Source organism: Dufourea novaeangliae, unplaced genomic scaffold (assembly GCF_001272555.1).
Source record: "Dufourea novaeangliae isolate 0120121106 unplaced genomic scaffold, ASM127255v1 scaffold343, whole genome shotgun sequence".
Lineage (NCBI taxonomy): Eukaryota > Metazoa > Arthropoda > Insecta > Hymenoptera > Halictidae > Dufourea > Dufourea novaeangliae.
Genome location: NW_015374236.1, coordinates 433,455 through 459,917, shown reverse-complemented (window position 1 = coordinate 459,917; position 26,463 = coordinate 433,455). Strand labels below are relative to the sequence as shown.

The following is a 26,463-nucleotide window of genomic DNA, read 5'->3' as shown; positions in this document are numbered from 1 at the left end:
GTACTTCCTCGTTCGCCAATAAAAATGTAACGCCGAATAGTCGTCGTCGTTCGAGAAACGCTGGGGCTTCATCGGCTGCAGTCGTTTCTGAGAACGAAACTCGTTGTGCATGCAAACAAGCAACTCATTCAATCGTTTATACGTCGTTTTATTCGCGGTAATTCATTTGTTATTATTTACCCAGAACACACGACACGAGAATCGAATAGAGACGAAATGAAATTGTTAAAGTTTCTAGTATTGTCGTCGATTTTCTTTCTCGGTTCATCGATGTTTGAATAAAAACGTGTCGCGTGGTGGCGAAAAGAGTCATTCGGCATAATTCGTCGACCTTTGGCCATGGTTCGCGCAGTCGCTGCTGATTCCCGCTGGAAATCACGCAGAGACTAATAATAGATTTTCAGTACCCTCTGAGAGTAGGGACTCGTAGACAGCGATTCTATTTAAGGTCGCTCGTTTCGCAAATAAAGGGCTTCATTGATGTCGGGCACAATCGTGACAGTAAAACGATTGCAATTTCTGGCCTAAGAATTCTCAGTTTGAAGTTCAATACCTATTCCCTGGAAATTGAGGATCTCGCTAAATCAAAGGGAAATTCCACTCCTTTCTGTTCGCGCGGAGCAAGGAAAATGCTCCGCGGAAAATGATCTTCCGAACATTTCGACGGTTTTATACGTAAAGTTGGAGGTTTAATATCGGAGAATCTAGCGTTCCCACTGATCCGTAAACCTGGATAATATTTTTATGAAATAATAATTTTACCCTATAATGTACAATCTTGATCTTGGTACAAGAGCTCGGTCACCATCATCGACTCGATAAGTGGTGGCTTTAAACTCGACGCATTCAATTAGATCATCGTTATAGCAGCTGGAAGTGTCGTCAGGAGCGTAAAACACGCGAAGTTAATATCTGCAGGACGTTCGTTAAAATCGAAGACCTAGCGAAGCGAACAAAGATCTCGAAGATCGCAATTCAACTTTCGCGTCACGTCGATCCCTTCCACGGAGAAATTCCTTTGGCCCCGAGGGCACGAGACTTTCGGATAGCTACAAAGCCGACGATGCAAAGTTCCCTGAAAATGTCGCGCGTCGTTTCCAAAGTTTCGAAAATCGTTTGCTATTTAATTTTTGCATTCTGTCACGCATACACTACACCCCTTGACATTCACGCGGGTTCTCTTAGCCCAAGTAAAAAAATGGATGCGTTAAACAAAAACAAGACTAAAGATGAAAATTCAGGGCCACAAACATGATTACTTCCGTGGTTCGATATCGATGTAGAAAAAGAAATGCATTGATATCTAAAGAGAAGTAGGGAAGTAGGTAATTAGAGATATCTCCTCTATCGTTCTCTCCGAGATACGATGTACGTGTATGTACTACTTTGTTCCAAGTAAATCTTCGCGACGTTACTTATTAACCTATTATTCCCTGATATCTCACGATCGGGATTACCGTGTGAAGGAGTACAGAGAGATCTCGAGCGCGTGTGAACGATTCGATCGTTCGATATGCTTTACGCTCGCAAGTACGAATAAAATGTCCACGAGAAACAGTAAACGTGAATTTTGATACGAGTCAGGTTATTTTTCCGACGAATACGAAATTCCTTTGTCCAACTATCGTAACAAACTTTTACGCAAAACGATGGGAAAAAGGAACAGGTTCTAAAAGACCGCTGAATGCAAAGAAACTCGGTAATTCGAATGCTAAACACAGAGCAAGCGTATTTAAACGCAGGGCTCCCGTATTGAATGCACCTGACGGGGCGAGTTCGAGGACACAGGTGAACACCCCAGGTAAACGGACCCTTTTCTTTCAGCGGGCATTGTTACGGAACGCGACGAAGAATCGGTCGAAATGCATATTCACGGACGGTGGAGAGGGACGAAGAATGAATGAGTGCGCAGGTATGCACGCGCTCGTTAATTTATTTCGGTGAAAAGCCAGCAAGGGGGGAGGGGTTGGGGGTCACTGAGCACTGGCTAAAGGAGAAGAAACTTCTTTTACGCGCCGCGAAATAATGGTTTCTTTGTAGGAGCAGAACAACATTTGCAATTAACACTAAGGCTTCTCGTGGAATTAGAAACACGTCCGTGGTAGTGCTTTTGACGAACCACCCCCGGTAAGAGTGCTACACGACCGGGTATACGATTTTTCAGTGCATAAAATTATTTTCATGCATCGATCGCCAGCCAGGACTTTGTTGAAAGATCGTGTCTTCTTTCCAATTACGAGATACGACCTGATACCCTTTCGTCGCGAACTATACGTATGTTTGAGCCCCTTTATCTCGAAAAACCTCAAAATTAACTTAGGATATCGTTGAACTCGTGTTACCGTTGCTTCGAAAACTTCCTCGAGAAACGAATTACAGCTTCGCGATAAAGTCACAACACGCCGAATTACACCGCGTATATCAAAGTGCTTCGTAATAACGAATCCATCGAATTTGCAAATTTGCTAAAACGCCAATGTAGGAAGTCGAATTCAGTTGTAACTTACCAACGAAGAATGGATCGAATGAAACAAGTTGGAAAGTTCAGATCGATGCACAAACGAATCGATTCCCGGGTGGTCGAGGGAGCTGTTCATTAACTGGTCGGTGTTTTCTCGTTGTTTTGGAACCGCTTCGGGACTCTATCCTCCAGCCGCGAGTTTATCGCAAACGTCGCACAGAGGCGAAAGATAAGGGATTCCGCATTCGTAACGACGCGATGCCGAAGGCGAAGGACCGACATGTTCGGTCGCGAGCATCGTAAATCCCAAGCTGCATCCTGCGATAAATAGTTTATGGGGATTCGAGCTGGGAAACTAAAAAGGCTCTTCTCTATAACTCTTCTTTATGCGGAATCGCTTAGCTAGATTCCCCAAACTTTTATTCTCATCTTCGGGCGGAAGTTCGCGTCGCGGAAAGAACGAGACACAGGGAGACTTCGATTGTCAGGCATTGCCAATTTGTCCTGCGATCGCAACAATATAAAGATATGGCTTAAAATTGAACGCACGGTAGCACGGGTCCTGGGGATTGTATCGTAACAAGAGACAGGAGTTTAGGTGGGCTGGAGACGCCTGGAATTGAAACAAGACGCAATCGCGCACCGAGATTCTTTCACGCTAGTCGAGACAATCGTGGAGCGGATTGATTCTGCGCGCGCGCGCGGAGAAAATAAATTGGAGGCACGCAGGTGTATCGTTTATAGGCAAGAAAACTCTTGTTCATCGCGAGATGTTGAAATAATAAAGTTTGAATTAAGTCATACATACTTATGTATACCAGTGATGGGTAAACATTGTCAGGATAGGAACTACTACTACATGGTACATACATAGATATATCGCCTATCCGGCATACTCGAGAAACGAACTTACAGTACCGTCTTCGAGTCCCATCGGTACAGCCCAAATTACAAGGACATATATCCAGGTGTAACGCTGACTATTTAACGAGGTGTCGCCCAATGACGTTGACGTCAACCGCATTTTCCTTCCCTCGGTTAATACCATAATTTCGTAAGTGCAAAGGTATTATTACTATTTCACGACCACGCAGTATCTTTTCCAACTCCGCTAATTCCCTGGCGTCGGTCCGTATCTTTGTTCTCTAACCATCCTCGCGACACTTAGACGGAATAATTTTCGGTATAAATCTTTCACAAGATAACGTGGAAAGCGTTCAAAGCGTTCCGAGAGCATGCAGCAAGGGTATATCTCCAGACCCAACGGAAAAGGCGTAGGTACACGCGGCGCATACGGTATTGCAGTCGAAAGGAGGCAAGGTCCAATAAAGGCGCGGATTACGTAAGGAGACGACGTCGGAGTCTCGTGGCGGAGGGGTGTTTTGTCGTCCGGGCGATTGTTTTTGCCAGCCAGACGGCGGTACGTCGCGTAATCTGTTATTTCACGATTCAATTAATAAAATGTCAAGGACAGCTGGTTTCGGGGCTTTGACGCGGCATCGCGACCCTTTATCACGAGAGAAGCCCGTGACACCGGGTCGCGATGAAAAAAATTGATCTCGAGAACAGCAGTCGGTTGGCCTCTACCAGGGGGCATCGAACCGCTGGAAAATTTTTCGTTTCTCAACGCCGCCCGGTGGGGAATAAATTGTCCCTCGGAATCCAATATCTGTGCGAGAGAAGTTTTCGCCACAATGCTAGAGAGCGTTTTACCACGGGATCGTTGCAAGTTTCTTCGACGAGAGTTCCTCTTTCACCTGCGCAACCTATCCTAGGAACTTCCTCATCGAACCACCACGCGGCTCCTCATTGTCGGGGAATCATTGTTCCTGTGAAAATCGGATCGGTCCATCACCGAACTCGCCTTTTTTTTTTTTCACTTCGACCGATTCTAAAGGGTATAGAATCGGTCGAGACACGATGGAAAGATTGTTTTTCGCCACAATAGAAACTGTCTCTACGGAGGAAATCTCTCGCAGGAAGAAAAAAAAAAACAAATGTTTTCATAGCGAGAACTGTCTTTGAGCTCGAAATTTTCTTCAATCGTGCTTCTTTTATCCACGCGCGATTCACCGTCACCGTAACCGTGACCGTAGGCAACTTGGTACCGCGATCTAATAACGAATAGCATCACCGGAAAGGGAAATTCCTTGCCGTTCGGTCGGCAAGTTGGCAAGCGAAGGGTCTGAGAAGCAGTTAGAACGATGTATACCGGCGAAATGCACGGGGGAGTTGTCGCGTTCAACCCCCGGAAAAGAAGGAGAAACGAAAAAGGAAACGCAGAGAAGGCATCCTTTCGTCCCGCATTCCTCGGGAGGATACTCGAAAACTTTTCGAACGGAGAACCGGTATTCGGAATTTCTTCGGTCGTGGATCCCGTAACTTTTCCTTCGCGAGCACGCCGAGTGTCGCCGACCCCGAAAAAGCAAGATTTATTCGTGCGATCCGCAACACCGGAATCCTGCGTGAGAAATTGCGACACGCGGAACCCGACGGCTGATATCAGTTACCTACTTGGAAGAATCGTAGGATGCACCCCGAATCTCCGATCCCGCGCGGAACAAACTTCTCCCTTGACACGATTCTCTTCGAGAAACCCTGGTCAACGATAAATAGGCCGACGAACGGAAGTCGAGAAAATGAATCACTAACTGCAGAATGGAGAAATGTCAGAACCTTCAAACTTTTCTGTTAACAAAGTATAAAATGAAACATTCGACTGTACCCTGTAGGCCGTTACAGCCAAGGTACATCGTTACTTCCGGTTGTAATGACTTCTCCAATGGCTTGAATGTTAACAAACAATCGGAACATTTAAGAACAATTGCAATCGGGAGTATAGCTGGACTATTGCCCGCGGAAATGGAACGAAGAGGCTATCGACGAACTGCTACCGAAGGAAACCGCTTTTTCCGTGAACGCTTTCAGAGTAACCAAGTCCACTCTGTTCGCCCTCTGCGACCCTTAATTCCCAGGCCCCGTGGATTCCTCGAAAATTTCCCATGCTTATCCTTCGTCTCTGCACCTCTGTTCGCGACCATGGATTCGAACTGTTCGAATATGTTCGACGATCGTGCGTACAAATGACGAGACAGTTGCGGTGGTGCCTGAAAAACAATTTTTAGCGACTGGAATCTCGCGCCATTTCGTTTATGGTACGTTCTGTGGCTTTCGTCGAATTTTCCATCGCCGCAAGCCTCGGGGTGAAATGTAAATTCCGTTCGTTGAACGGTGCGTTACGAGGATTTATAGTCCGCAAAATGTCGTAAAGCCTCGACTCTCGGACAGCCGGTCACCACGTGTCACATTCTCTGTGTCAGGCAGATGGGCCGGCTAATTTTTACAAATCCGAAGCAATCCACTCTCGCCAGACCCTCTGGAAATGTTGTCGAGTGACTGGACGACGAATCTCGTCAGTTTCTTCTCGATCGATTGAACCATTAAACGAACAGAAGCTTTTTAACGCGATAGAAGACTACGTAACGTCGGCCATCGGAACGTACACGCGGTTACTCTCGATTGAAAATTATCACCCGGCTGGTAAATAAGGGTTTAACGGTCGTACTCGCGGTCGACTTTAAGCCCGCGGACATCTCCGTTAATCCTCGCAGAAGTTTTCCCAAAGTAGATGTGTACACTCGGGTTACGGGAAGTTCCTTTAACGCGCGGAAAGCGAGCCAGCCACAGGCTGCGCGAAGCGAAACCGTGGCCTGCCGCCTGGAAAATGTCCTCTACGAAATTTCTCTTGCCGTAATTTGCTTCCACGTTCCTCCCCGCCCGGACTTCATTCCTCCGACCAGAATAAAAAATGAAATTCCACAAACGGTAACGACGGTAATATTACAAAAACGCGCATGTATCTTATGTATCTACATCGTATGTATAACGTTGAAAGAAGCTCCTGGAAAGATCGATATCCGAGGCTCCACATACAATTCAGACTATACATATAAAAAACTTTGTGTTCTCTGTCGCAGATGATAGTTTAGGACTCAACTTTCTCGCATCATACTGGTATAGTTCTCAGAATAAAATCGCTAAATTACTTTTCTAATTTCTCTAAATAACTTTTTTGCACCCTTCCTCACCCGCTGCCATAATGGAAAGCAGAAACGAAGCCGTGCGGGAGATGCACGAACGCAAATACAACGGCGCACGGCGGTGGAACGGTCGCAAATTCGCCGAGCGTGTACGTCTACGTATACGGTATGTATAAGTACACCTACACCTGTTTCCAGACGTCTCGTTAATAAGGGCGAGCCGACTGCTCCCTTTCCCCTTGTTTTAAGCCTCTTACGTACCTGTGGGATAGCGGCTTAACGATCCCACCGAGTCGAACGTTCCTCCGGGTGCAACGGTGTACATTTACCCCGTGTGCCCTCGAGGGACAAGCAAACACTCGAACCGAAGGGAATGGGATCCTTCCGGGCTGAGGTTAGAGTCTGGGTCACGTCTTTTCTTCTCTTCGAAATCGCCAGACGACACTCGGTTGGTTACAGGTTAATGTTCATAATACTTTGGTACAAATTTTCCTACTGAAACCCCCTCCCCTCGTAGTACAAGTAAAACATCTAGAAGAAGATGGCCCGATTTATTAACCAATCGAGGCCATTTCTGTTCACTCGAGTAAATGAGAATTTCTTGTTCCGGAGTAAAAGCGTTTGTTAGTTCGACAGAAACATCCGCGTCGTACGATCGCGTGTTAAATCGTAGCACACCGATTCGTCGAGCGTGAATTGATTAATGGCCGCAATAGGATGTGCGTCATTCGATGTTTGTACGCAAATGAAATTGTAATGAGATGTCATTCGTGAAAATTAATCGAGCTTCCGCATTGTCAACCCTAGCAACAATATAATTCATAGACCGCCATTCTACTCACAAGTGTGTTGTACACTTCACCTATATGGGAAATCGGAGCATATAGTCGCGAGCCTTCCTCCTGTCAATGGCACGATTGACAACAAGCTTTCATCTACAATACATACACACCATTTTCGTTTCTTTTTCCCCCGATTTGCTTCAGAACGAGGAATATTCGAGAGTCCGAAACATCGGCCGAGCATCTGGCCCCCGTTCCACGGAACTTCGGGCTCGAGGACATCCAACTGGTTTCTTTCGAAAAGTCTGGCCGTTTCGAAGACAATAGCCTCGAGACACAGCCGTGTGTATTTACCGAGTGTCCTTTTATTCGCGATGCTCTTCTACGGTTGTTCTCTCACGGCCCCCCTGGGGCATCACGTGGCGAGAAACTTTTCTGACGATTGCAAACGGCTCTCATGGAAATCCGACGGCGCGTTCCGAGCATATGCGCGCCACGTGTCCACGGCTTTTTTTCACGTACCTGGAAAAACTGAAAACCGATCTTGCTACCCGGGAACGTCTACCTCCGCCGAAACTTTCACGTATACAGATACATATATACCCTCCAACTTTCGACGAGGCTCAGGTATACATATGCATACAAGAGGTTCGGAGAAAAGGATTCGACCATCACCTTCTTTTTTTACTTTTCACCCGTGTTGTTCTTTTACGAATGCAAAAGTGTCGAATCAGTCCACGTACAGAACCCAAGTAAGAACAGTGGAATTTTTTATCCAGACAGAAGATGACTAATAGATGAAGAACTTATCGTTAAACGTTGCAGTCTCCTCTCACGAATAGCCACCGAAGGATGTAAAACATCTGAAATGCACTTTCTTATCACAAAACTGAATTCAGAGAGCCACGAGTTGTAATCGTCCAATCGATCAACGATTCCACAGCCAACGAACGAAAATTTAAAGCGAAACAATGTTTCCGGTACCGGCATTTAATAAAGTCACGACTGGCGGAATTTACACGTCTCTCTCCTGTCCTCGGATTTCAAGTTTTCACTGCAATTCGGCCCGCTCATATCGATCGGCCTCGAGAAGTTCGCGATTCAGGGGTTAAAACTCTGGAACGGAACGTTCCCCGCTTAATGGCCGTAAATTCGCCGGGATAACGACCCCCGATCGAATTCGCCGATCGGTTCGAAGTGTTCCGCGAACATACCCTTGGATCGAACCTTTCGTTAATGTTTCCCGCGTAAAAGAACGGTGTTCGATGTCCGTGCGATCGAACGCATTTGACATTTGCCGAGCGAACACAGTTCGTTTGTTCGTTCTCGCTCGTTATACCGGAGAGTCGGAGAGTACAACACCGCACCCCGTACGAGAGAATACTATGTATGTCTTCTTGGCGCGCGAAATGTCACGCGCAACAGTTTAAAACTTCGAGACACGTTCCCGTCGCTATCGTACGAGTCGAGGTAAGTGTTAAGTAACTAATTGTCATTGAAGCTATTAATCCTCCCCTCCCATTCCTACGACTGGGTCACTCTCGATCGTCACTAAAATGTCGGCCAAGAGACATTACTATATGTATACCTACCTATGCAACTTCCTCATTCTGTGTCTCCTTTAGATGCCTAGTTGTTCTACACGAGGATAAAATTCAGAGGGGAATATAAGCTGATAGATTCTACGAATAGATTACTACACAACTATTAAATATATCATTCTGAAATGTACCAAGTATGAACTGTATCGTGTTTGCACAGGACTGACAAAGATAGTAGAGTATCGAAAGGGGGTAGATCGAAGGCATTAACGACGACAGCGTGACGGAACGTCCGTAAGAATAATTAATGCGACATCAACGCCAAAAGAATTCTCGACAAGATGGCATTGTTGAAGCGTCGAAAATACGTTCGAATTGAACTGAATCGGGGGGGGGGGGCGGTAACAGCAACCAAGCCCTGCCTTGAATTACGACGCGAACCGATCTCGGGCAGTGTTCTCCGACATCCTAATTTCATTCGTAAAAATCGCCGTCACTCGAAGGGAGCAAATTTAATTAAGGGTCCCCTCTCACCCTAGGTTCTTCGGGAACTCGGTCGGGAACAATTTATCGGCGTCGCGGCGGATTCGACGGAATGGAAGCTTTAAGCGAACGTTCCTCCCATGGAACCGTCGAGAAATTGGACCCTGGGTTCGACGAAAAGCCGGCCGCGTACACATTACGAAACGATGAAACTAAGGGGGGATGGGAGTGGGCACCGTGCAGCGTTACCCTTTCCCGTCATTCCAGAGTCCCCGCACGTGCGGCTCGTTTCTTCCGAGCCGGTAAACTTCTCCCGAGATTTCATATTTACGGGTAAAGTTGCGGCGCCGTTGAATCGAAAAATGCCCCCGGTAACGCGCGAGCCGTGCAAAACGTGTCACGGTTACACCTTTGAATTTACTCGCTTCGCAGTCCCTCTCGACTAGCGGAAGATGTCTCGAAAACGGCGAATCGCCGGAAAAATACGACGAGGAAGGATGCGAAAGTCTCCGAAACTGGACCATTTGTTGTTGTTATTATTATTCTATTGTCCTCCTTATCCGAGAAAGTGTGGTGTACGCGATAGTCGATGACAGATCGCGTGAGAGATGGAGTTCAGTTGTACGATGTGACCTAGGACCTAGACTGACTTGGAGGAAATTTAAAGTAAAACCTGCAGACTAAGAGCAGAATGATGCTAGGAACAGGGCCAGTATGAGAAGAGGGAATTGTTGACTATGGATAAGGATAAGGATAAAGTGCTACGTTCGATATCGGACCTTGATCTCGTCTACGGGAACGTTCCCGGAAAAATAACCCCATCTATCCATCTATCTTCGGAACCGCAAGCACTTTAGCGATTCCATATTTTCCATGGATCTTTGTTCGACATTCCCTACGCACGGACGTTTGTCCATGATCTGAAATGGCTTCCGTCAAGAAAATAAGTAATTATCCGACCGGACCAGTTGCGCCGGTTTTGAGAAAACGTGGGAATTGTACCAATAAAACGGAATAAAGTGAAAGTGAAGGTTATTCGAGGCTACCTCGACATTGTTCTGTGGTCTCTTCGTGTAATGTACAACGGTAAGAAATGTCGGCATCGAACAGCGTAGATGTACACAATATACAAAAATACCCATCGCGTAAACAACCCTCGCGAATGGTTGTTTTCGTATAGAAAATCAAACAATCGTCTACAATTGGATCAATGGTCGATCGTGTTTTCGAATTACCCTCGCCCATTCTCTTTGTTTTCGCACGAACAACACAAATAAATGGACCCAGCCAACCTGAAAATTGTTATTCTCCGTTGAATCAGCGAACTCCTCGGAGCTCCCCTGAACCCTTTTCCCCGTTCTTGGCCACTCTTCCTGAATCCTGTCCGGCCATCTTCGACCCACCCTCGCCCTACATCCACGATCGTGTGTTTGCCCACCAGATCCCAATCACCCTGGTCTCTGTGCTATACCGTAAGAGACTTTGAGGCTCTCGGAGATACTTGAACAATTGAACTCTTTGAAATTTGAAACAAATGAAAAATCTCTAGTCCTCATTTCCGGGAAATCCATAGATCGAGCTTAAAAACAGGGGATGAGGAAAGTGCGCTGATATTCGCGACACGAAGGCGCTTGAAAGCAGACACCAGCGACGGAATCTCGTTTATTTGAAAATTTAAACAGCGCCGCCGGAAGTGTTCGATTTTGTCGCAAACTCTCTCGGAGCTGCTGGGGGTCCTAAAGGACCGTTGTCCCCGTGAAATGTGTTATGTGACGGAAAGGCGGCGAAATTCTTGGAGCGCGTCGCGCGAGACTCGCGTCTCGTTTCCGGCTTAATATACCCGCTGTGCATACCATGCATTTTCAGCTTTCGGACGGGACGCCTGGTCGCATGAACCGTTTCCGGTCGAGCAAAAACCCGCGCGTTAAAAACGATCGAGAGAAACTGAAATTGAGCCACGTTCGTTAAATGAAATTCTAATTGGCTTTTGGAACGCGAAGCAAGTAAACGAGAAAGATAGGAAAAGTGACGAAGGATTGAATAAAACTTCAAATTACTGATTCAAGAGAAAACTGTACGGAGGATTTAAGCAAAAAGTTGTCTAGAAAGGAGAAAACTATTTTCGACTTGGTAGAATTAAACGAGCCCTTAATGTCATGAAATTTTATAAGGCCGATAAACTTACTGTTGTCGTTACAGGATCGAACTTTACAACGAAAACGCTCTTACGACCTACGATAATGCATCAACTAAAAGGTTTATGGTACCTTGACAAATTAACGAGACTTTTCTTACGTATCTTCGTTGTAAGGGTGGCTGTATCCCCGCGAATGAACCATTAAGTACTACCACCGAGTACCTACTCGTTAACCTACTTACCTAAAAGATGCCCCACGAGACACGTTAGCTGGCGCACTCATAGACCGTAATCTATCGTTTAATGGAATCCGTGGATTACGTAACTTTGACCAACGATTTCGTAAGGAACAGAAAGTGCAATCATTCTCGCGTACAACGATGAGTTATTAACTGAACGATCTTTAGCGAAGCGCGTTTTATTCGCCTTTAACGCGAAAGCATCTCTTCGCATTGTTTCTACGTCGAAGAAATCGTTGTACACTACAAAATTGGAAGAACGAAACGAAACCGAGAAACATTGCTTTCAGTAGGTAGCTACGTAGTTCTACTTCCAAAGGGAATCCAGAGGAATCCGAATTGCATGTGAAACGCCATTCAGGTCCCCCGGCATTGTCTTTCGAAATTGGAATTCTTTTGTCAGAGACGAATCTTCGGTCCGATACCTCGGTGAAACCAATCGGATGATAGGACTTGCAAATGCCTGATAATTGACACGGATCGAGGCGAGACGATTGATTCTAAGACTTACACAAAAATCACCGTTTCTTCGAGGCCCAGCTAAGTACGAACACGAAGTTTCAAATGTATAACGCAAGGAACATAGGATATATGGATCTAATTTCATATAATGAAAAGAGGTTCATCGACGTACCGCATACCCGAGAAAGGCTTCCGTCCGTAAATCCACAGTGGAGCGTTTGCAAAATTCCCCAAAAGCGAGCCCGCTTTCAACCGATCAGAGAGACGTGCCTCGCCGGGGGAACGTCGATTAATGTTTCCAGCGACCACTCTAAACGATGTCTCGAAACGCTCTAAAACCCGAAACTCTCGTGGAATCCCAGAGTGGATGCTCGCGTCGTGAACTCTACCCCTCAACCCGCGAAACACGCGCTTTCTCCGACTTTGCCGCAAAATTGGCAAACTTCAGGCCCCGTATAAACTCACGACCACGACTTTCAAGCCTTCGATCTCAACCGAGACGGTGTTGTCGATTCACGCGTCGCGTATTATACCAGCGCCCGAAACACTTTGAGAAGCTTCAGCAAAGAAAAACTTTTCAACCGTGCGCGCTCCGCCGTATAAACGACATTGCACACTCTAAATTCGTGGCTTTTGTCCGAAAAAAAAGCGGATTTTTCGTTGCGTTTCAGCAACGTGCGCGTTTAATTGGCGCACGAATACACGAAGCGCTTTGCTAGACAACGAAATGCACGTTCCGCGCGTTCCGACACAAAGACGACACGACTTCCGCGTGGCGAGTTTCGTGACAAAAGGGTGGTTGAACAACCGTTCCGTTTTCCCTCCAGCTAATAGGTCCACGCGTCCTGAAAGCGGAGCACGGTCGATAAGTCACCTCCAGGAAGTCTCGAATTAATTCCCATTCGTTGACAATTTCTTTGTTGCGCGAGCGCCGCGATTCAAGCTTGTAAAAAACCACGCAGATTTCGTGATTTCCACGCGGTTCGTTTCACGGGAACCGGCGGAGCTTAATTACCGGGCAACCGTGTATCGCGGGCATTGCCGGAAATTAATAAATATCCGGCCGGAAATTTGTCGCGGGGCATCTGGTTTCGTGAATCTCGGTTGCACACTTGCCGATATCATCGACGACACCTCCTGGATCCGACACGGTATCGAGAAACGCTAACGATCGTGGCCCGTTTAATTGGCTCGTAAATAACGACGGACCGGCGTCGCTAAATATATTTAGACAGAATTTCTTTCGTGTTTATTTGAAAGCCCGATTGATCGAAACCGATTTCCCTTTCGTTCACGAGGGATCGGCCTTTTGCTTAACGAGTGTGGACTCGTTACGAGAGAAGACAAGAGAAGGATAGAGAGAAAGAGAGGGAGGGAGAAAGAAAAGTGTGAACTCGTTTGCGCGACGGTAGAATCGAGGGAAGCGCAGAATGCATTGCGTTGAAAGAGGTTTACGCGAAAGCACCGCGAGCAAGGGGAACACCGGAAGCGCTCGGTCAAGGTAAGACGTTGCCTCTGTACACGCAGTATGCACATTCATACCGAGCTGCACTTTTCAACGCCTCCGATATATCGTTTCCCTCTCTGCATGTACAGTCATCGTTACCATTCACTTAGTCGAATCACACTTCGATCCTTCGTCAAATTTTGACATTAAAACATCCAATGTGCCAGATCATTCGTACAACGGTGGTAGCAAAAGTATGCATTTTATTAGAAAATTATTGTCCATGATACAATAGGTGGTAAACCGTGTCCTCGGTACAATGGTCGACTCTAGACGCACGGTCCATCGGATTTCCAGTAATGAACATTCAGACTCATCCTTCTTCGGTGACTCTGAAACCATCGAGTATTCTAGAGCCTGTTACCTCTGATCCAAGCCAGAAAACATCGCTTGGTTTCGCAAAACACACCGGCTGAATACCCACTGTCTGCCACCCGAGAACTTTTCACGGCGTGATGTAAATGACACGTGACTTTCGCTTGGGTCGCCTTCGAATCAGGATGATCTCGTCGTGATGCTTCTTCGGTCGATGCGTGATTATGTAAACGGTGTGTCGAGGATCGGGCTTGGGATCGGCGAACGCGTCGTCGACCGCCCAGAGACACAGAACAGCACCGATCGCGATCACGCTCACCAAAAATGTTGCCCGATGCATGCTATAATATATCGGTAACTCCACCGACGAACGGAACCGTGGGGAGCTTTCCGCCGACTTTTATAAGCTACGTTTTTATTGCAACTCGTGCGAGACGTGACGGATCGAGCCATAAACACCGAACGGGACTATAAACGCGACAACTGCTCGCGAAATCGTGAAACGATAAAATTTACGGAAGGAAAATTTTTCCGACGAATATCACGACGAACCGTGGCGCATACATTAAAATTCACAGGAAGTCTCGGCTAGCAAAATTAACTCGGAATTACGAGATACCCTTTTTCGGCACCGAATCGTTAACCCGCGTAACAATCCGTCCTATCGCGAAGAGATTGAGTTTATTGGTGACAGAAGATACTCAACTTGCGCTTCGTAGATATAACCCTTTCTCTCGTTGCACACGAGACAGTGGTACGTAACTAGGTCCAAGCGTATAAAGCGAATTTAATCAAACTCAGACACAGCCGAAGCTCCGTCCAACTCCTCGTTGCAAAACTGAACGGAAACCACGTTCTGTCGGTTCGAGGCTCTCCTCGAGCTGACGCGTTACGTCTACTCCTGATTTTCGTCGATAGAGCCGACGTTCTTGCAAGCTGGCGATAATCTAATAACTCCGGGGATAGCATCAATCCTTCGGAAATAACTTTCGATTAATTGCATTAGAAGCACGTGGAACATTACATAATTTCATTTATTACAAGTTCTTCCGTTACCATAGAACCGATATTCCTTTTCTTTTTGAATAGATCTACGATTTTCTTTGTACAGCTTCTACGTCTAAGTAAATAAATAAATATACGACCGATCCGTTCGTCTATTATTTAAATTACCGAATGAACTGGCAGCAGATCCTTGATACCAGCCTCTTCCATTTCCACGACGAATAAATGTCGTCCCGTTTCGATTCAGACTCGAGTAATACCGACCAACGATCGGAACACACATTCTGCGTCGAATAAACAAATAAGTTAACGATCGTGTCCCATGACTAGTAATTCCAGACGAAACTACGGAGATTCGAAAGAGTGGATGCTCCCGATTATCGTGTCTCCGGTAATATTTCTCGGGTTACAGGGAAAGTTTTGTCGTTCCATCTGTTCTCCATCCGTTCCGCGGAATGACGGAACTTGCGCGTCAGGCGAGCAGAACCAGTGTGTAATTTAAACTACGATTTCCTGCAGCTCCGAAGGAAGATGAGATTCCGCGCGTCCCAGCGCAGCGCTCCGCCCGTCTGCGCGTTGATTAATGCGCGAGACCGGGAAAAAATGCGTCACGATTTGGTGATCCTTTTGTTGCTAACTATACGCTCCACCAAGTCGTATGGAAAAATCTTTGCGCCAGCTTCTGCACGTCCGAGGGACGACTGGAACCATCGTATCCTGAAATACGCATTCTAATGTTTCCTCCAGCATTTAGTAGAGTATCGAGGTGTCCACATTTTTCACTTCGAATTGTAAATATAAACACGAAAATGTTCCCCGAGGTTTATCGACTCCACAAATATTCCAGCAATTTTGGAGAAATTTCGCGCGAACGGAAAGTTCAGAATTAGCGTTCAATGATCACGATATGGATAAACGGTGACGCGAGTTGGTTCTTGGCAAAGAGTAGACGATCTCGAGGATACAGGGACAGATACCAACGGAGGAAATTGAGTGGCCTCCGGAGAATTGGAAACGAGATCGAATCATGCTTCTATTTAAGTAAGCTTCGGAAAGATCGGCCGATCCGTCGACACCAATAACGATCGCCAGCTGATCGTGTTCACGCCTCGTTCGAGGTATGTCGATATATCTCGATTCAGCACGACGTCCTCGATATCTTGGGGGGAAGGTTGGACACACCACCTTTTGCACAGTCTAACGACACAAACATTTTCTTGGACTATTGAACCACGTATAACGACCAACAGATTCGAAGTGTACTCGATTGCTGTTGCTACTACGAGAAAACATTTGATTCTAGGTTGAATAAGGTTAAAGAGAACTTTAGCTAGGAAGAATAGAACGAGGGAAAAAAATCCTTTTTTCCCGTTCGAATCGGTAAAAGTCGAAAAAGCGTCGAGAATGTCGCGCGCGAGTTCTCCTCTTCCGGGTTTTCTTTTCACTGTCCGCGAAATGTAAATCGAGACGGGAATAGTAACGAGGTTTAAAGGTTTGTGAAAGAAGACCGCGACGAAAGGAAGAACGACTCATGGATTTCCGATTTCTTTGCCAAACGCGAAACAACGTCCCCGAGAGCCCTGGCAACTGCTCGTGAACCACAAAATAATGATCCTCTGACGTTCTGTTCGATAAGAAACAGGGAAATGCGGCCGGATTTTATGCAGCGAATAACGGAAATACATCGGCAAACTTCAGAAGCGTCTTCTATTCGTCGTATTTTCTTTTTTTCTTTAACCCTTAAACGACTCGTCTCAAACATGAATAAACCGACAACGATTACTCTGTGACACTTTTAATAACCAACTGAACGTTATCTATCAATTGGACGTACCGAAACGTTAGAACTTCAAAAATTCTCCACTGAGTAGTGATAGTGATATAAAAAATTCACTCGTCTTCAAGATACAAGTGGTTCTGCAGTGTTAAGGATTAAAAGCGTTTCATCTATTCTGTTCAAGCATAAGTACACAAATTCATGAGTTCGAGTGATGCAACGAATTTCACGACTCACGTACCAAAAGTTCGAACCCTATCGGGAAACGCAAGTAACGGAGCAACGAATGGATTACAACGAAATTTATCAGCGTTCGTATCTTAATCTGTAAGAAGCTGGGCGGACGCGAGCAGCGAAATACTCCGCATCCTTAATTTACCTTCCATTTATCCTAGTCTCGTTAAAATCCTCCATCCATCGTTACCCTTCCAACGGGGAAAGTTGGGAAAACCCGAGGCCAGAATCGATAAACAAAATAAACAAGTAATAGTAGAACGAAGCATCCCCCCCCCCCCCCCCCCACGCGTTTGATCTTGTTTTGCCCAACATTTCCTTCCGCGCGTCGTCGAAGCGATTAGTTTGTTCGACAAGTCGATAGTTTGTCGCTTCGATGAACAATTCCTTAATCGTCCGTTTCGACGAAACAATTTTTTATCCTCGATAACGTGAAACTGAGCGATTTACGAACGCGTACCGATATTTTCCGATATCTCCGTTTCGATAGTTACTCTCCTGGAACCGTTTCTGGTCAGTGGAATTGGACGACAAAATACCGAAGCCGGATGTTTTCGATATAATTACGACGAACGACACACGGTCGTTAAAGCGAAGTTATCTACTCGACCTTGGCTCGAAAACTCGAGGCGGTATCGAAAAAAACATGAAATATACGGGCTCACCTACCATGTGAGCCGCTTTTATCGAAACTACTTGCACATTTTAATCCGGTGGCTGCTGCGAATAACCATAATCAAGCGCTGTAGGTTGGTATTTCTTTTCAAGTACATAAGTACATCAACAAGATTGTTTCTTCATCTTTTTCCATTTACCTTGACAATGTTTGCACTTAGCGCTCTCGATTTTCCTTTGAAACAAGACACCTTCGTTCGAGAGCATAAATGCAAAAATATTGCGTTTTCAACGGATTAAACCTTTGACGCAGATGCATCATAGATGTACCACCGGCCAAAGGTATGGGTCCAAATCGGATAATTAAAGCAAGAGAACAATATTATTCTACAACGATTCGATGAAAGTAATGTGCCGAAACTGATTGGAAATAATTTGTATACATATGTACACTGATTCCGTAACTTTTATTGTATCGTAACGAAATAATCAGTTACCTATTGTTTCATCGATCATGAACTCTGGTCCCATGCTTTTGATCGGTAGCGTAGCTTGAACCATGTATACTCGTACCCGCAATCTCCTGTTTAATTTTTTACGTCTCAAGGTACGCGACCACAAGGTTGCAATTTCCATTTTTCCTTCGCTACCTGTACATTTTATGAGACCCGAGCGTGAACAGAATGCTGGGCACCGATATTCGTAACAGTTCCAGGTTTTTTCACCAACGTGCTCCGCTTCATTTTCGTCGACTACCCGCGCCGCTGTTTCCTCGTTCTTTCGCCAGGTTGTTTTCACGTATCTTTGATTTACACGGCACCATATTACGTTTCTCTCCCTGTGGTCATGGGTTTTATTCCGTAATGTAAACGAACAAACAGTATTAATCTCGCGCATCCATCGGACAGCTGCACAGCGCTTGAGGTGAGAATATGGTCTTTGTAATTCGTTTATCCTTTCCATGCGAATACATCGAATGATAATTGTAATCTGTTTGATTGTATTACAATCATTGGTTGTAATTGATCCCATTCTAACAAGGAAAGGACCCCAACTTTCCGATTTCGATTTTAACGGGGTTTTGTGAGATGATAGTAGCTCACGAGAGAAATGTTCACATTACCTTCAAGGCTGTCCACCAGTGTCCAGTCTCAAAGATGACCGCAATGGTTTCAGTTGGTGAGTGGTGGAGATAGGTCGTGTCATGGCAGCCGTGCAAACTGTCACGCGACCTCGAAATTCCCAGGTCGCGATTGAATTAGGCAAGAACTGGGGCTCGCGCAAGGTACATACATTGGATGCGGGCTTGAGAACCGTTGCGTTGGCAAGCATAAACAGCCGGTGATCAGCAACGGGATAGATAGATCCCTGTCTCTCGGTTAAGCTCGTCGCGCTCCAAAATATCAATCTCTCTTCCGGTGTTCCTTTGATGTTTTCCAACTTGAAACGGTCTGACGGATAATCGGATTTGTTTGTTCCCGAAGCGCCTCCGTATGCCGGTTCCAGGCTTGATATTCGAGCGCCGCTTATGCAATTAAACGCTCGCAATTTCCTGCCATCTTGGATTAACGTTTCGCTCGTATCTTGACATTTCGTTTCTTTCTCTCTTGAATCGTAGCCTACGTATCTGCACAGTGGCTGTCACGCTAGAGGCCGAATTAGTAACAAAAATAACGTTGTTTGAACAGCGTCTAATTATTTAGTTTTAATCTATCCGATGAAAATAAAAGACCACGCGACGAACAGGCTTTGATAACCGAGATTTCAGGTTTTAAAAGAAACGCTTACAGCGTGGGTGTAGGTAAGTAATCGTACTAGGGAAGATCGCCAAATATCGAAAATCGAAATCCCATGAAACTGAACTGCCACGGATCATGGAACTCCGTAACGATAGCTATGAGAAGGGTTTGGAGTAGGTCAGCACATCTTGCGAAAGCTTTCCGGCAGAGAAGGAATTCGAACCCGTTCGGTTGTCGTTGCGAATGGAGAACAATATTTTAAGAAAGTTCGAAGCTAAATGACAATTTACGGTACGTTCGTAGACGGCATGAAGGGCCACGCTGCCCTAACTGAAATCGCGGTTAACCCTATACCGATAAATTTCTCGGCAACGAGCAGGCTCTCCGCCCTGTTAATCCACTAACTCCTGGTTCCAATCGCGATCAAGGTGTCGCTTCTTCGTCCGTGTTGACTGTCAATTCAAATTTGACTTTAATAGTTAGAAAATCTCTTAGGTATTTATTCATCGTTGCAGTTTACTCTATTCTCTTCTCTCGTTTGTCCACTGATCGAACGAAAACGAATCGTCTGCCAAATAATTCTCAGAATTCAATGCGGCAAACTGAGTAACGCCAATGGGCAATGGGTCGTCCGTTCGACCGCGAAGAAGCACCGTTGCTCCGTTGTTTCATTAGCGAGCGGTTAAAAATTCCCGGAACTTTTTAATCAAATTACCTCGTGAATAATGATCGCATCCGATTTAACTCGGGTCGACCACGGCCCGCGGTAAAACACTTTCCGCATAATAATTACCGTGCTCCCTACTACTACTACTCTCCCGCTCTTATTATTACCCCGCGTATTTTCTCGCGGTAGGATTTTACCGTATTCCGGGAGACGCGAAACCGTCGACAAAGTGATGATCTCGGATGATCGATCGACGCTTGGCTCGTGAAAAACGAAGGAAACGGGTGAAATTAACGACCGACGTGACGTTGCGTGAAAAAGGGGGTGGCAGTGTACGCGCGGTTTTTCCCTGGGCTGGCAAGGGACCCGCAGCGCGAGCCTCGAAAAGGGTAAAGAAGAATCGTTCCAGTTTTCTTGGTTCGCTTTAGAAATAACCTCACGACCCTGAGCTTCCTTTCATGAAAGGAATACGCGGTGTGGCGCATTCATCCTACCGGCTTTATCTTCGTTTCTACGCTACCGCGTACGATACGCTTTTTTTTCTCCTATTTTTAACCCCAATTTCATGCGAACTGCTCGCAACTCGCTTCGGGGGCGAAGAATGTTTTAAAAAACCACACTGTAGAAATCTCGGAAGACACGCTGGGACCTATTAATTCCCTCTTTGGAATCTGGTCCTGTCCTGGGAGCAATCTTCCTTCACCACCGTCTTCTTTTGACACAGTTCGCGTGTCGATTCGGTGAAATATAGATAGTACACAGTGCGCAAGTAAAGGGTGCACGAATTTGTATCTTTGCATCGTTGACCACTTTTATGTAGATTTTTAGACGGCCTGTGTTACAACAACGGATAATTGGAGCAGCTAAAGTTTTCGATGCGATTTATCAGAAACCGAAAATTCACGATGCTGCTTGGTCGATACCACGTTTGACCGAGGAACAGCCAGTCGGATCGAAGGGGTTCGAACGAGTCAAAGCGGATTGTGGAAAGCCCCTGGAACGCGGAGACGCGAGGATACACGATTCCGTGATTAATCGCGATTGCACAAACGACAGAGAAGTTCACCGGCGTACAACGAGGAGGTATTCCTCTAACCTCCCCAGATAGTCGAGAGATTCAAGCGAACGAAACAATGGCGCGACACGCGAAATAAGAATGACAATGGGGCGTCTAATTGGCTAGAATTTCGTCCTCGTTGAATATTCACAGCGCGCTTCTCGCGCAGGACATCGTTCAGCAGCTTCCTTTGCCGGCGTCTTTTCTTCCTTACTTTTACGATGCTCGCCTCGCTTCGGACGAGCAAACTTTTTGTTACTCTGTTTGTTCTTTGCTGCAATTGGACCAGCATTTAGAGCTTTGGATGCTCGTTTTGAAAATAATAATGCAACGGAACCTATCAGACTAACTTCGAGGTCAAAAGCGAGAATCAATGTTTTTGCTCGGAATTATTTTCTCCCGGAAACAACGATCTTGAGAGATATATTTCAAGCAGCAGGACGTGAATCTCGCAGACAGAACGGAACAATTTTTCTCCCGAGCGTGTCTCGCGCATTATCTCGTTCTGTCCGACCAAATAAAAAAAGCCTACTCGTGCCTACGAGAACGAAGGTGTATCTACAGAGTGGAGTACGTAACTGGAACTACTTCGATACTTACTGTGTAACTAATGATTTTAGTGAAAAATATATCAGGCAAAAGTTATACGGTTTCCAGGGGGGGGCACAATTTGACGTGATCCTTCCACAGAAAGTCTAATCACGTGAAATTATGCCTCTCTCGAAACCATATACATATAAGTTTTATCCGCAACATTTCTCACTGAAATCATTAGTTACGCAGTACAGAAGCGGTTCCCTGCTTATACGTGCTCCACCTTGTACAATACGCAGGAAATAGTCTCACCTCGGTGTAGTATCCAGCGTTCGGGATGGAAGTAGATCGACTGTTCGATCCCGCCCCGGGATTCGATTCGAAGTCGCACGCAGACAAGAATCGGATTGCGTGGCAATCGGTACCGCACACCTTGCGGAACACGCAAGCAAGCACGCACGCACGCACGCACGCACGCACGGACTTTCACTCGACACCAACGCTTCGGAGTGCGCAAATCGCAGCTGGAAATAGCGCGGACTCGTTAGCGGGTTGGAAAGATCTTCGAGAATTTCCCTAACGGGATTCTGAGCGGATGAGCGAACGAATGGGGAAAAACGAGGAGGAAAAAAAGAATCGAAACGGTCGTCGTGAGAGTACGCTGAATATTTATAGGCTCGCCTCGCATAAACAAACGTGACACACCGCAATCATCGCGCAGTTATTTCGTCGGTTGACGATCCATCGCGAATCCATTGAATATCGAAATCTACGACACTTTGTCGAGCGCGAATTCGTTCATTCCTCTTTAATCCTACCTACTGTTCTATTCACTTGCCTCTCAAAATTTATATCCCTCCGGAGAAAATTATTTTAAATGTGAAAGTAATTGGTTCTTAAGAAATACAAAATACACAAAAAGTAGACTGAAAATTTGGATACATTGAACAGTAAAGATAAATACTTGAAACGTAATACCTATTGAAACAGAAGCTTAAATTCATTTTACGGCATACATATTGTAGATCCGTGGAGAATAGCAGGGTTAATTCGAAGTCGAGTAACAAAAGTATTCTACAAATTATATGTTAAACTGAAGAGAAGTGACAATTTATTGGCAGATGTGCAATAAATTAACAGTATTCTAATGAGTGGATATGAAAACATAATTTCCTTTCAAATGTATGTACATAGATGAAAAAACTGAAGAAAATTCGAAATGTATACGCTTCTCTACAATATGTTTAATTGTAAAAGCAATCGATCGCACTATGTATGAGGCATACCTGTGTGTTCAAACGGTTCAGATACCGCACTAAATTTTTCAATCAGAATTAAACTCTCGACGACGTGACTACGGACTGATTCAATCGCGGTAAAAATATTACGTTGCCTGCTATTTTTGCGGAGGTGCCGTTTAGAGCGACAACATATCGTTTTAAAACAAGATATAGTTACATGCATCCGGGAAAAGTATCAATCACGGGTAATCTTTTAATCCAATCGGCGACAAAATGAAAAATCGTACTTGCAAAATGCCAACTGAATTTGGTAATTAAAATTGGAGATTCTTCGTCGCCTTTATTTATTAGATTCGTGTCGAAAACCCATAGATTCACGAACGTTTTCGTCGATTTCTCGAAATATTCACGGAGAAACGTGAAACCATTCGATCCTGCTTGAATCCACCTCGCAGTAGATAACCCTCGATCCAGTCCTTAGTAATAACCTCGAGCGACACGAGTTTCCAGCGAATCGCCGAGCGAATTCCACAGGGACGTGTCCGCCAGGACGTGGCCGAGGCGCCTGCGTCCCGAGACAATCGGAGTAACCATAATCGAAATCGCTTTGTAGACAGGGTCGTGGACCGAACCCGAACACCCAGCCGGGGCTGGGACCAGAGATAGTTCCACAATGCTCCGGCATTAATCAGAGTGCTTTCGAGGCCCGGTGGCGGAGAGTACGCGCGACAGCAATTTCATTTATTCCGGCGGACCGAGAGCCGTTGCTGCCTCGGCGCGTTATTTGCGCGATGAAGCCTGTGCGGCGCCTCGGGGAACATGGAAAAGAAAGAGGAAAATCCTCGAAAAGTGAGAACGGTATCGCCGCCGCGCCGAGAGCTCGATTTTTGGCGCGAAAGGCTCGTTTCCTATTCGGAGCCGATCCGACGAACTCCGGGGAATTTAATGGAGCTTTCAACTAGTCTGGAAATTCGAGATTTTTCGGGGCGCGAATGAGAATGAAGACGTTTCATAATCGGTGAAAACGATACAGCGTGGGTCGAGTAAAATCTCCTATCGCGGATCGGATAAATTTGTCCTGTTTACTATGTATCGGTAACCAATAAAACATGAAGTATCGGTTCGTATCCAGAACCGCAAAAACAGTGATACAAACTTTTACCATTCGATACACGTCGTTTAGTAACTCATTGTTCCCCGATGGATCGGTCGAGCGTCGGTTAGGCAAAATACTGTTTCCACGACGGATTTTGAAAAACTGGAATTGCTGAAATATGTCACATGGTTGGAAACCGATATCGTTCAACCGATACGCAAAAGTTTGTGTAGTACGCCTGCATCGCGTGCAGTTCCCGAGCGTATGCAAAGCGAAACCTACATCACCTCGCGTTTATGTCGGTCGACTTAGATTAAAGAAAACAGAAACAGTTCTAAAAATATCGTCGAAATGTAGTACAACATAAATTGACCATTATTCAACGAATCACGCGAGTATGTATCACCTTATTTATCAAACTGTAAACCCTGCGGTAGCCAGAGTGAAGAACTTCTTTCGTTTCAACGTGCGTTATCCAATATTCTGCCGGGCATCGTGATTCAGCATTAAAAGCCACAAAGTATTCGAAAAGCGATTTCACGCGTCTTCCCTCGATCGACAAAGGCGACCACCGGAAACGCAGTTTCCGAAAAGATTTTACTTACGCACGAATCACGCGTTATGCGAGGCAGTCGCGGGAACGAAATTATATCCTGGAAATCGTGAAACAGGCAAGAAGTAAAGAGTTAGGAGTGGCGGCCTTTTAAGGACGATAAAACGCGAGGGTAGCTGGTAAACGGAAAAGGAACGATAGCGGGGAGCGAGTGGCAGAGACGCGAAATTGCGACCGGTCACGCACGCCGGAAGGAACACCGCCCACAGATCGAGAGAAATCCCGGAACATCCGAACCGCGCGAGAGTTCCTGCGGAACTAACGGAAACTTCCGCGCGATCGTAGAAAAATCACGAGACCATCCCCTCCACAGACAGAGCTTGATCATGTGACTGCAACCCCCTAGTGCTCTCCCTTGCAACCCTTTCGCGCGCCCTCCTCCTCCTCCTCGTGGTTGTACCCGTACCGCTCGATGAATGATCGCCAAAAGTATTGTCGATTTGGGAAATTCAACAGTTTCCTACGTTGGTTCCCTGATTATATTATCTGTAGAATTCTCGAATATTACGTTGGTGTAATGACGGTGACTCACCTGCAACAGAGAAAACGAGGACGAAAACGTCAGAGACACGAATATTGTTGAATCATGGGCCACGTGATAGCCAAACGGATCGTCACCGTGAAACGGAAAGTAGAGAAGATCGATGATATGATAGACAGTGCTGCTTCGAGTTTCGCTACGAACGTTAGACAGTGTAGATTGAATGTTACAAGATACAAAGTACATGAAACTGAGAAGTTTGTAAAAAGAGGAATTTCGTCAGTTTGACTTTCTGAGAGACTCGTATATCGCTAATAAATTGTCACATTATCACGATGGGTTGTCAGAATTTCTTTCAATTGACCTACCGATGACCGCGCGTTTTAAGCTTCACATTCAGAAATACCAAGATCGATAGATCGTCTATAATTGGAGCAACGTTGTGTAGAAAGCTACCAACCCTCAATGATCTGAAACGAAGCCTATGTAAATTTAGTTTGAAGATTTTAACTTAAAGAAAAAGTAGTTTTACTTCTATCGAGTATATTTTATTTCCTCTTGTTATTTTACAATGTTTTTTAATGACTTAATTAATAATTGCAGAACGTAAGAGCTGATTCTATAGGTAGGTAATTTTTTGCAAAATAAAGATTACAAAATTACGGGATCCGTACCGCGTTTAACTAATTTTTTCTAATTTTGAGGGTCGGTAAGCTTCTGCATTACTTGGCCCAATTGGTCTTCTATTTTTCTAAAACTCCTAAGAATTCTCTTATCATAGTACATATCCAGAGCATCCAAGAGACTACTTCACGCGCCATTAAATCAGCTCCAGCGAATTCTAGCCAAGTGTAAATGCGCAATTATAGGATTAATTTCGCGGTGGAAACAAGTGGTCCCCCGGTTCACCGTCAGACGGTTCCGTTGGAACCGGGCCGAGTTCAAACAACTCCCGTCGCGATCGTTAACGGCGAGGAATTGTACGTCGCGCTAACCTTGTGGATCCGGCCGGCCTGACGGCGTCGTAACGAACGCTCGGCTTTCTCCGGTGATTCCTTGGACTCCTGAGAGCTTCTCTGACGTCCTTTGAGAGCTTGACCGAACTGCCACGGGCGATTTGCGAGTTCAGCGGCTGATAAGTGTCCGCCGCGGCGCATCCGCGGATGAAACCGCAACAGTTGGACATCCTGCTTTTGGGGATTTGGACCACCCGTTCAACCCTCTTCCGACGTAGAAAAACTAGCACCTTTTTTTCCAGGAACACGGTCGAACGTGTTGGACGCCAACAGGCTTGGGCGCCACTACCCTAAAGATCCTTCAAACACACCAGGGCCAATCCTTCCAACTTTAACGGGTATCGATTCGTGGATTCGAATGCTATCGCGCAACTACCTTCGTTCGAGGTTTTCGAAAATTTCGAAAAATTCCCGACAGTTT

The 26,463-nt window shown here is 45.7% G+C and overlaps 1 protein-coding gene across 1 annotated transcript in view; it reads right to left on the bottom strand.

The window, feature by feature from the left end:
* The window catches only part of LOC107192473, a 143,347-nt gene extending 117,135 nt beyond the window's left edge, over positions 1–26,212 (bottom strand). Inside the window, exon 1 of the mRNA XM_015581732.1 lies at positions 26,022–26,212. Coding sequence (XP_015437218.1) covers positions 26,022–26,212 — 191 coding nt within the window. The remainder of the gene's footprint in view (positions 1–26,021) is intronic.
* Between the last annotated feature and the right edge of the window lie 251 nt (positions 26,213–26,463).